At 40.1% G+C, this 11,966-nt stretch overlaps 1 protein-coding gene across 3 annotated transcripts; it reads left to right on the top strand.

The window, feature by feature from the left end:
- Window positions 1-3,214: 3,214 nt before the first annotated feature.
- Window positions 3,215-11,839, top strand: abcb6a (ATP binding cassette subfamily B member 6 (LAN blood group) a). 3 transcript variants are annotated; one of them, XM_072363156.1, is made up of 20 exons: window positions 3,216-3,522; window positions 3,933-4,456; window positions 5,186-5,326; window positions 5,527-5,716; window positions 5,926-6,018; window positions 6,117-6,309; window positions 6,546-6,667; window positions 6,778-6,887; window positions 7,129-7,194; window positions 8,000-8,125; window positions 8,293-8,369; window positions 8,499-8,562; window positions 8,651-8,736; window positions 8,847-8,904; window positions 8,996-9,100; window positions 9,496-9,670; window positions 9,896-10,008; window positions 10,182-10,276; window positions 10,370-10,438; window positions 10,542-11,839. In XM_072363156.1, exons 2-20 carry the CDS (start codon window positions 3,941-3,943, stop codon window positions 10,699-10,701), a joined length of 2,559 nt encoding a protein of 852 aa, XP_072219257.1. In that variant the 5' UTR covers window positions 3,216-3,522; window positions 3,933-3,940; the 3' UTR covers window positions 10,702-11,839. The 3 variants fall into 3 exon arrangements, with proteins under 3 accessions (XP_072219414.1, XP_072219257.1, XP_072219332.1); XM_072363231.1 differs by having other exon boundaries at window positions 3,216-3,533; window positions 3,939-4,456; XM_072363313.1 differs by lacking the exons at window positions 10,182-10,276; window positions 10,370-10,438; window positions 10,542-11,839 and adding an exon at window positions 10,087-10,163 and having other exon boundaries at window positions 3,215-3,522; window positions 9,896-10,056.
- Window positions 11,840-11,966: the final 127 nt, after the last annotated feature.

Below are 11,966 nucleotides of genomic sequence, written 5' to 3'. Positions count from 1 at the left end.
AAAGAAAGGAGAATGAGAGAATAGGTAGGATTGAGCACAAGAAAAGACACACCTAAAGGACTTATAGGGGTCCAGCTGAGACTGTATGTGGAGGTCCCCACAAAAGGGGAGAGAGATGAGGTTTGTGATGGGCAGGCCGTCACATCCACTGGGGGACAAAAGAGTGGGGTGACAAGCAGCCGATGGACAGAAGGTCCATTTCCACTCACACAAAAGAACCGGGAAGATGAAGCAGATTAGCAGCTCTTTATTCCCATTGTGAAGGCTCTAAATGATAAGATTTAGCCCTTTTTTCTATCCCTGCCTGTGTCCTGTGTGTGTGCATGTGTGAGAGAGAGAGAGAGAGAGAGAGAGAGAGAGAGAGAGAGAGAGAGAGAGAGAGAGAGTGTAAGCTCACACAAGACATCACAAGCTCTTTTATTCTGCCTTTTTGGTTTTCTATTGCACTCTACATCAGGATATGCTTCACGTTATTTCCTCTCTTACATGCAGGTTCATACACAGACACACAAATGCACTCTTTCTGAAGAGTAATTCATTCATCCTCAGAGAAAAGAAAAGATTTGACAGATGGTTTTGGAGTCACTTCCCTTCTTTTTCACTAAACCCTGAATTTACAGTTCGAATGGAGAGTGCCTTATAGCTTAAACCCCCTCATCCCTGCAAGATGATGTTTTTGTGAGTTGTAGAGTAGGAAATTACCCCTTCAAGTAGAAGAGATACGCTGGACAATAACGTCAGTCAGTCAGAAGCTTTTATGTGGCTTTCAGATGGAACACTGTTATTATGTGACATGTCTAGGAGCTGTGTTGCCACCTGCATATATGGTCATGGAGATCTTACAAGAGCTCATTCAAAAGATTATGTTGTTTGAATTAGTTCCCTCTGATGATATCTTTGTATTTAGTGCCATCTACTGATTATCTTTGAATATTGCACGGCATCGTTGTATTGGTTTGTCTCAAGATTTAAAACAGTCCAGATTATAAATAGCATAAACAAAAGTTGTGTTGATAAAAGTTCAAGTGGTTCAGAATGGGTTTTTCAGCTCTAAATCAAGAGATCTGACAAAAATAATCAATCAATGATCAAGAAATCAATGCCATGAAATACAATCATTTGCATTTGTAATCAAACTTCACAAGCTCAAAACTTAATTAACATATATGATGATTAGTTTTAATACTGGATGGAAATAATTTGCAGTCAATGACTGTGTGACTCGTGGGTGTCTGAGTGTTGAGTTTAATCTCTTGAGTTCTTTGCAGGTCTTGATTGCTTTCGCCTTTAGTTGACTCAAAAAGCACGCCCTGTTGAGCTGAGCTCAGGTGACTTGGCCATTTAAGACTTTTTTTATTTTATTTCTTTGCCTTAAGAACGTCTTGAATAATTTTTGTGGTATGTTTTAGGTGTTAATCAGTCCACCAAGAACCCACCATCGACTCCCATAGATCTGTGGAACAACTGACTTCACATACTGTATGTATGTTCCCTGCATAAGTTATATGGTGCACTGAGGTCAACACTCATCCCTTTTGTGCTGCAGTTGGGGTTTGATGTTTAATATCTGTATTTACTGGTCAACACAGTTCCTCTTGCTAAGGCTAACTGCCTCTTTGTGGAGCAACAAATACCTTAACCAACACTGTTTTTTTCAGAATGGTCCTGTATCTCTTACTTTCACTGCTTACCTCTTTGCATCAGTGTCCGCTGCCGGACAATTATTACACTGTTTACATCATTAAGTGCTAGCTATACTGTTCCTACTATTTAAACTGTTTATAGCTTAACTGATTTGTGTTACTCTTCCATGTTGTAGTTAACTGTGAATAACCATTTAACCCTGTTGGACTTTGATCAAACTGGTTGTGTCTTTATTGCTTCATTTATTGTTTTGTTCTTATCTGTTGCTCTAATACAGCCTTGTTCTTCATATTTCTGTTTGTAACTGTGTGTGTTTACAGAAAGTCTGTAGTTATTTATTTGTGTTCATTATTTTTTTCAGGTAAAGCAAACATCTCTGCAAGCTTTTATTGCAGTCCTTAAAATTATGATTAGTTTTATAACAGAATCTCTCCGTTGAGTACATTTATTCTGGACATACAAAACACAAATGATTTATGATTTAATATTCTGATTGTCAGCAAGGGCTGGATTGCTGAATGAGGATAGAAAGTGTTTCTTCTTGAAAGACTCATATGTATATAGCACACTTTTGTGTTCATTGAACTGTGAGTAAATATCAATTTCTCCATGCAAAATGAAAATAGCTTTTTTTTTTACAATAAAGCAGACTGTGGAAAGACAGGCCACAGAGAAAAGGAAAGGTGCCGTAAAAGTCCATTTCCTTTCACAAAAAAATGGAGAGATGAGGCAGATGAGCAGCTATTTCTGCCCATTGTGATAAGATTTATCACTTTCCTCACCCCAGTTTCTGTACTGTCTGAGTTTCTGTGTGTCTAATCTCAAACAGGACATCTCAGTCTCTTTCATTCTGTATGCTTTTGCTTGCTTTTGAAAACTGCATCTGAATTTCCTCTATGCTTTTTCTACTTTCATATGCAGCTGCAGGCACTTTTATTGAAGAGTCCTTTATTTATCCAAACAGGAAAAAGAAATGTGGTAGCCAGTTTTTCACCTCCTTCTTAGCAAACAAAATTTGCAGTTTGATGAGGAAAACATTCAGCTCAAAGATGCAAATAGGCTTTTTGGTAGGAGAGACACCCGTATCTACTCTACAATATCGTTAATCCTGCATTCAGTGTTATCAGTAGCTATCAATAGATATACTGTTATTATTAATAATGTACCTCACATTGTAATTGTGTGGGCTTTTTTTTAACAATAAGCTTTTTTTTTTCACCACTTGCAATTACAGTCATGAAGGATGTATTATCTCTTCTTCTTACACTTTCTCATGGCATCCACTTCTCTCCTCAGACGAGATCTCTTGTTTATATTGCCATCTATTGACCGTCCTGCAGAACTTCAAACTTTAAATTGACCGAGTTGATCAATGCTTTCATACAACTCTTAGTAGATTTATGTAGAGTTGGTGAGTAATTCAAAGTCACGTGAATATATTAATGTATCTAATATTTCATGTTATTTCAGCCTTTTTCCTTCCCCATCCCTGTTCAAAAGCTGATGAATCTGTTTCGTGTCCGTCCTCTGGGGGGCGCTGAAGTCCACCGTACGCACTCAGACCATGTTACGTAAGCGTCGATTGCCGAGTCATGGATAGCTGTTGTTTAACACACACGCGACAAGGACGACCACTTTTGGAGCATGAGTGCAGACAGTTGGTGGCAGCTATGACAGACGCGTAGTTATGTAGCATATACTCTCTCAGCAACGTTTAACGTAACAAGTGGTCATTCGCGTGTCTTCCGGACAAAAAGCCGGCTAATAGATTAAGATCAGATTTAAGAAGACGGACTCTCGTTTCCCAGGAGTAACCTCTGCTCCTGAGCGCCTACGTTATTTCAAGTTGAGAGCAGCCTGTTTGTATCTACCTGGCAAGTAAGATAATAGTACCCTAAAATATGCGTTAACGGTGCGTAATTCTTGATACGTCTTGTCCGTTAAGCTGCACAATGTATTGCAAATGAGCTATTACCGGTTTGCACCTTGACTTTCGCGTGTTTTTCTGAACTGCACTGACCTCACATTTTGCTAATGTGTGCTATATTGGTGATGTGATGGGTTTTATATTCTTAGCAGCAAAGGGATGTTGAGTCGCTTTAATGGCCGTGTGTAGCAGCGTGTTAGCCAGTTGTGCTTGTGTGGTGTTAAACTGAGGGACACTTGCTTTTGTCCTTTTTAAAAAGCTTATGTTTTATTATTTTTGTAAATTTGTGCTGCCTGTTGAACATACATTCTGCTGCTTCTTCTGCTGCTGCGCCTCTAGTAAAATCCTTCCTATCCCCCAGCTGCAGCCATGGTGTTCATGCGGAGCTACTGTGAATCAAATGCCTCCATCTCCCACACCTGGGTGGATGAAGGCATCTCCCCCTGCTTCTACTTTACACTGGTCCCCACCATCCTGCTCACCATCGCCTTCTTCCTCGGCACCCTCCACCACATATGCTACCAGAAGTATGGCACCACAATGGAACCCAAGTTCATCCCACGCTCCCGTCTCTATGGTTTCCAGCTGGCCATCTCAGTCCTTCTCCTGCTTCAGTTTCTGGGTGCAACGCTGTGGCAAGTTGCCACTGCAGGAGAACTTCCGGGATATGTGGTGCTGTACGGCACCTTTTCTGTGGCGGGATGGGCCTGGGCTTTAGCCACGCTCAGGGTGGAGAGACGCAGGGTCCTGTTGATGGACCGGACAAGGGGACACAGCACTGTCCTGCTGGTGTTCTGGGCCATCGCTTTCTCAGCTGAGAACTTAGCCTTTGTCTCCTGGTACAGTCCTCACTGGTGGTGGGGCATGGAGGACACTCAACAGCAGGTGAGGAAAGACTGAACATCACATAAGATGTAGTTTTTGATCAAATCGAAAGAAAGTAGACCCAATCATGCTTGGTATTTTGTTTCATCAATCTATAGCTTTTAGAACTATATATTGTCCATCAGCATTACTGATTTCTTAGCAATGCAAACTGTCTAAAACATAATGGATTGTGTTTACACGCAAACAGCACGGGATTTGTGCTTTTGGTGTGGTCTTTTTTTTGCTGAGTCATTGTCATGTCAGACAAGTTTTCCTTCCTAAACTCCACCCGGTTAGCCAATCAAAACACAAAGAACATCTTGCTCCTCCCACACTGAGTCAGACGCAGTAGGCTCCACTTTGTGTTTTCATACCTGCAAGCATGACTTGCAGTTTTTTGTTTTTTTTTCTCTTTTATGAAGCTTTTGTCATATTCTACCTGTCCTAAACTGGAAAAAAAAAGGTTTTTATTATTGTTATTATTACTATTATTATACACCAGTGCCCTGCAAACTACATATCAGGCATTAATTCAATCCATCATTGCATTATGTCCGAATTTTAGTGTCATTTGAATTTAACAGCTTACCACTACCAGTTGATTTAACCAGGTCGTTAAGGCTGGCTGGTTACTGTTACATAGCTGTGTTATGAGTATTGAATTATCACATCTTCACTCCTGCATACTGTTTATCTTTGATGTGGCATCCATGCTGATCTGCTTGTAAATGTCCATGAACCCGTCAGGTTAAGTTTGCTCTGTGGCTGATCCGCTACAGCAGCACTGGTCTGCTGTTCTTCATCGGTCTTAAAGCTCCGGGCCTGCCTCGAAGACCTTACATGCTTCTGATCAACGAAGATGAGCGGGATGTGGAGAACAGTGGACAGGTAGTGATGCTTACGTGGTCTTTGTGAGCTTAATAGTGAGTGGATCGTTGAAAACACTGGAGACATTTTTGTTCTTTGTGAGACTGATATTTAAAAAAACAGCATACAGATTTGTGTTTTTGTTGCATTTTTAGGAACACTTCTGCACTTTTTTCTAGAAATGGGTTTTGCGTTTACTGGTGTATGTTTCTGTACCTCAGAGTTTATTGGGAAGAACAGAGGAGAACGTGTCCACCTGGCAGGGTTTCAGGAAGAAAGTCCGCCTGCTTGTGCCGTACATGTGGCCTCGAGGCAATATCGTCCTCCAGCTTCTGGTCATCTTCTGTTTGGGACTACTGGGAATCGAGAGGGCTATTAATGTCTTTGTACCCATTTACTACAAAAATATCGGTATGTGAAACGTCCTCTTTACCATACCCTGCTGGCTCAAATGTGCCTCTTAATTTAAATGGCGTCTTTCGCAGTGACATTGTTAAAACAAATCAGCGCCTCAGTTTTGTAGAGGCTAGAGTTGACTTCATTTGAGCCACACAAAAATGTTCCTATGCTTGGCTGTGTGACACTTTTTTTTCTCTCATTTACCCTGATCTCTCTCAAAGTGAATGAACTGACTGATGGCAGCAGCTGGCGCACTCTGGCCACTACAGTGTGTATTTATGTGCTGCTCAAGTTCCTGCAGGGCGGAGGGGCAGGTAAACCTTACTCATTCATGTTCTGGACACGATTATAAAGTGAGCTCTGGAGCATCACATAAACAGCCTTATTTAACACTTTGTTCTTCTCCTCCCAGGCGCCTCAGGGTTTGTCAGTAATATGCGCTCTTTCTTCTGGATCCGTGTGCAGCAGTACACCAATCGGGTGGTTCAGGTTCGTCTGTTTGGCCACTTGCACTCCCTCTCTCTACGCTGGCATCTGGGCCGCAAAACTGGTGATGTGCTGAGAAGCATTGACCGCGGCACCTCCTCCATCAACAGTTTGCTCAGGTGAGACGTCACTGGGTTGGGTTTGTTGGTTATAGATGTTGTGATGATTCATTAATGGAAAATTCTTTATCAGAACTTTAGATTTAGCAAATCAGTATGACTGTTAATCAATTAATATATCAACCAAAACTATGCATATACTGTATTTAGCAGCACTAGGTTTTGTTTGGACGCTGTGATACTTTTCATTTGAGATGGAAGATGAAATTGACTCCACTGTCTGTGTTCTTTCACAGCTACATAGTGTTCAGCATCGTTCCAACCATCGCTGATATTGTCATTTCCATCATCTACTTCATCACTTATTTCAATGCCTGGTTTGGCCTTATAATCTTCATCTGCATGACCCTCTACCTCAGTAAGTGGGACATGCTTAACCAAAGCAATTTATAAGACTTTATTGAATGACTTTGACATGAACTGGACAAGTGCACAGAAGTTTTCTCATTGCTTGTCGATGTCCCTCAGCTCTGACCATCATCATCACCGAATGGAGAACCAAGTACAGACGAGACATGAATCTGCAGGACAACAACGCCAAGTCCAAGGCTGTGGACTCCTTGTTGAACTTTGAGACGGTACATCAAACATTTTGCCTTTTGGTTCATCGAAAAGTTTCAGAATTATTCAAAGACACCTTGAGACTTGGAGGTTAAAGTTAATAAAGCAACACTATACATGGTGGGGGTTCCTATATGAATGCTGTGGTTAATCTTTCATGTGACATCTTGAGCTTTGATTGGACTTTTTTGCCACAGAAAGTTAAAGATATGAATTGGTCAAAGTCAAAGCTTGAACTACTGTTTTGTCTCTTAATAGGTGAAATACTATAATGCAGAGAACTACGAGGTCAACCGTTTTGAGGATGCCATCTTGAAATACCAGGTAGGTCAGAGGTATTTATTAATCTCAGGTGAAGTACAAGAGATGCTAGAGCTTTTTCTCCAACATAATACTGAAACCACCCACTGAAAGAATGTTTTGTTGTAGTTTAACCGGAATCAGAGCAGGTGTGTTCAAAACTAGACCAATGTCTAGCTATCGCTGCTGTCACAGCCAAGCTGGACAAGGTGCTGGCCACACTATGCAGTCATGATTATGGCAGTTTAAGCTTCAAAACAAAGACGGAAAGAATAATGTACAGTCAGTTTCATTGTATCAGCACATGTCCTGTTTAACCCGGTTTAGTCAGTTGAATAAAGAACTGGATTGTATCAGCTTAAGCATCAAGTCACACAAGAAGAACAACAAGTCATTGTATGACACAACAAAATTGTTAGAAACCAAATCTAAGGAAAGAATAAGGAACTACCTTCTGCTTTTGATCCTCATATTGCAACAAGTCATTGTATGACACAATAAAATTGTTAGAAACCAAATCTAAGGAAAGAATAAGGAACTACCTTCTGCTTTTGATCCTCATATTGCAACAAGTCATTGTATGACACAACAAAATTGTTAGAAACCAAATCTAAGGAAAGAATGAGGAACTACCTTCTGCTTTTGATCCTCTTATTGCAACAAGTCATTGTATGACACAACAAAATTGTTAGAAACCAAATCTAAGGAAAGAATGAGGAACTACCTTCTGCTTTTGATCCTCATATTGCTCTGGTTTCACTTCTTGGGAAAGATTATAGATTGTGTCCATTAGCATGCATTCAGTGTTTATTGTCTCCTCTTATTTTAGGCTTCAGAGTGGAAGACTCAGGCATCCCTGGCATTTCTCAATCAAACGCAGAACATCATCATCGGCTCAGGGCTGCTGGCTGGCTCCTTGCTCTGTGCCTACTTTGTCACTGAAAGAAGGTTCAAGGTGCTGACACAAACATATTACAAAATATAGGCGCCATCTTTGAAAGCACTTGTCCTTTTCATATGATAATGATCGTGAAACAAGTTAGCATTTCTTTATTTTTTACCATATGGGAGGAATCATTTTAATTGCGCAGCGTGCCAATGAATATTGCCCTCTCGTCTTAGGTTGGAGATTTTGTTCTCTTCGGCACATACATCATCCAGCTGTACACTCCTCTCAACTGGTTTGGAACTTACTACAGGTAAGAGGCCTCCAGTTTAAAAGGAAATTGATAATATAGATAAGTCGTTATCGTGTAAATATTTGCTCACATGAGCATTTAAGCCTGAAGTGTTGTTACATACTTGATGTCTTCCCTTTGTTTCTGCAGAATGATCCAAAATTCTTTCATCGACATGGAAAGCATGTTCAAAATATTTGAGGAGGAAGAAGAGGTACATTTCAAACAGAAGTATTTGCAGTTGTCGTTTCAATACTGTACTGAGAGCTTTCTTCACATTCTGAATATATCTGCTTCTGCAGGTGAAAGATGAAGTAAATGCAGGGAATCTGCTGTATAAACTGGGAAGAGTGGAGTTTGAGAATGTTTACTTCAGCTACACAAATGGGTTTGTTCAAGTTTGCTTTGATGGTTTTGGTAAAAGCTGTGCACAAAGTTTCCCTGCTAATTGTGAGAGAAAGTACAGATGAGCAGCCTTTAAATTGTTTTGTTTTACAGCAAGGAGATTCTCAAGGATGTTTCCTTCACAGTTCTTCCAGGCCAGACAGTTGCACTGGTATGACAAATATTAGTTAGACTTTACCCTCTCGTTAGTGTTATATTAGGTGTACGCTGTATGATCATTATTTTCTGCTATTCTCCCCAAGGTGGGACAATCTGGATCAGGGAAAAGCACGATCATTCGACTGCTTTTCCGTTTCTATAATGTTCAGGGAGGCTGCATTCGCATTGATGGCCAGGATATCTCCAAAGTAAGTGTCAGGCACCACAGCAACTACAAGAGAATATGGAAAGAGAACAAATTGAATTGAAAATATAGTAAAAATTGCAAGGAATTCACATATGAAAAGTTTGTTACATAGTATTTAAGACTGAAGTGTATTTGTCTTTTCATAATCTTTATGAAAATTTTGATGCTTGAAATTCAACTCAAATTAGATTAAGTTTGAGTTAAATTGCCACATAGAATGGGCAAATATCAGTAACAGAAGGATGTTATGTTGCTGCATGATATGCATTAGAAGGTGCAGTACATTAATTAATGTGCAGCTGAAGGCCGGTTGTGTGCATAGATTAGCCGCATTCTCTCAGGAATTCCAGGAGTAACAGAGGCTGTTTTTACAGTTATTACTTTGTCTCTCCTCAGGTAAAGCAAACCTCTCTGCGAGCTCATATTGGCGTGGTTCCCCAGGATACTGTGCTCTTCAATGACACAATCATGGATAACATTCGCTACGGTCGCATCTCAGCCAGTGACCAGGAGGTGGAGGAGGCTGCTGTAGCTGCAGATATACACGATAAAATCATGGCCTTCCCTGAAGGTAACCTCTCTTTTTTTATTCACCATAATGATTTGAGCTTAATACAACATGCTTCCCCTTTGTGCTTTTGCAAAACAGTTGTACTTATCTAAAGAGAATTACTATATTCTACACTGGACTGCTAAGCACTGACCATCAGTTTTGAAATTAAGGTGGAGGGGCTTTGTGTCTCATCGCAGAATAATTGTAATTGTAGCCATTCAACTGTGTTTGTGTGTGTGTTAGGTTATGATACACAGGTGGGCGAAAGGGGTCTGAAGCTTAGTGGAGGAGAGAAACAGAGGGTGGCCATCGCCAGAACTATCCTCAAAGCACCACAGATCATCCTGCTTGATGAGGTATCTGAATGCACCTACAGAAAGAATGGCACTATCCATGTGCACTGGGTCTTATGACTCACTGAATGGTCTTTTCAGAAACACGTTGGACAGCTTCTTTTATCTATGGGACAGCATTAAAAGCTTAAAGTGTCTGCTGTTATTTGAAATCTGATAACACACTCTCTCTGTAGGCTACATCTGCGCTGGACACACAGACAGAGCGCAACATCCAGGCCTCTCTGGCTAAAGTCTGTGCCAATCGTACAACAGTTGTTGTAGCCCACAGGTAACGGATTCCTGTGATTTTAGTTTCCCCCCAAAAGGTTTAGTTTTTAGGGTTTTTTTTCCAACTGATGGGTCCATTTTGTGTACACAAAAGGTTGTCCACCATTATTGGAGCAGACCAGATTCTGGTTATCAGTGATGGCCGAATCGCCGAGCGTGGGCGGTAAGTGTGTCATGTTGATCTGACTCTCTAGATGTAGATTTTGAATATGTAGCACATTCTCCTGTTCACTTAACTGTAAGTAACACCCATATATCCATCCAAGACACGATGAGTTGCTGCTCAAAGAAGGCCTGTACGCAGACATGTGGTTGAAGCAACAGCAGGGCCTGGACTCAGATTCCTCATCGGACACCGAAGCCAAAGATCGCAAGTCTGAGAAACTGCAGCCAACTTCGACCTCATCAGACCACCATGGCCACTGAATGTATTTAGTATTATACAAGCAGCCACATTTTTTTTACTCCCCTTTTTAGAAAGTTGATACTTTGTTTAAAAGTGACAGAACACTGAAAGAGGTGAGAAGGTGTTATTTATTTTTGGGATTTCCAACTAAATGTGCAATGCCAGGTCATGGAGAAAAGGGACGGTGCCTTAAAAAGTGAGGTGGCAGAAACACTATGTGCAAATATCAATGTACACACTTGTTCAAAAATCTCATAGCTCTGGTTGTACCAAGATTTTAATCTGGGGTATATTACCAATAAATTCAAAGTATTAGCTCAAGTAAAAAGACATTGTAACTGCATTTCAATGCAAAAGAATAAGCAGGTTTTTAGATTTACTGCGCTTAAGCTGAAACATACTATTAGATGCTCCTCCTCTGTTTATTTATGTTTTTATATTTAGCATGAGAATTGGTTGATTTGTGTTACCCGTCATGAACAAAATTGGCTTTTTATTTGACTCAAAAGGGAATACAAAAAGAAAAGGAAATTAAATGCCAGCCTCTGTGTGTCGTGTTAAGTTGAGAAGCTAATGATTCTGTTTCCTACAGAACACTATGAATGAGTCCGTGTACAAGCTGTCAGGGATTTAGTTTTGTTTTTAAGCTTTTGGTTGTTCAATTTTGAGCTATGCTGTTATTTAAAGTGATACTGTTTTTAGGATATGTGTGAGCATTTGTTCACACTTCAAACGTTTAGGTAAGGTGAATTGATTGTCTGATCTAGTCAATTAAATAGTCAAGAACTTGTACATAAAGTCATAAATGCTGTTTTTGACATATATTTCTGGAGTTGTACAATCCATGTATATTTGCCATTGGCATTTAAACTACAGGCTTCACTTGGCTGACATCTTTTTGCTCAACTGACTATTCAAAATGTCTGTACTGAAAATGCATACTATTATACTTAATCGTCCACACAGTAAGCATACTCTTAATATGTGATATGTAAGTGTACAGTATACAGTCATACCCAGCGTTGCTGTATATCATTTGCTGTCTTGTGTCTACCTCACAGAAGGTATCCATTATACAACTGTGTAAATACTCAGATTTGTCTTGCAATTTCGGAATAAACAGTTTTTTTCACACGTTTCAGGCTATGAAATCAAGCGAACCCTCTCCGATATTTATTTACAGACGTTGTAAACTATTTAAAAATAAAAATATGAACCTTTTCTTATATTTGTATGCAGCAGTTTGAGCTTCTTAATACTTGTGTAACTTCAGCACAGCGCGCCA

This window comes from Leuresthes tenuis, unplaced genomic scaffold, assembly GCF_036924035.1.
Source record: "Leuresthes tenuis unplaced genomic scaffold, fLeuTen1.0.hap1 SCAF_1, whole genome shotgun sequence".
NCBI classification, from domain to species: Eukaryota; Metazoa; Chordata; class Actinopteri; order Atheriniformes; family Atherinopsidae; genus Leuresthes; species Leuresthes tenuis.
Note: the sequence above shows the minus strand (reverse complement) of the source record. Positions and strands in the feature narration are given on the sequence as shown.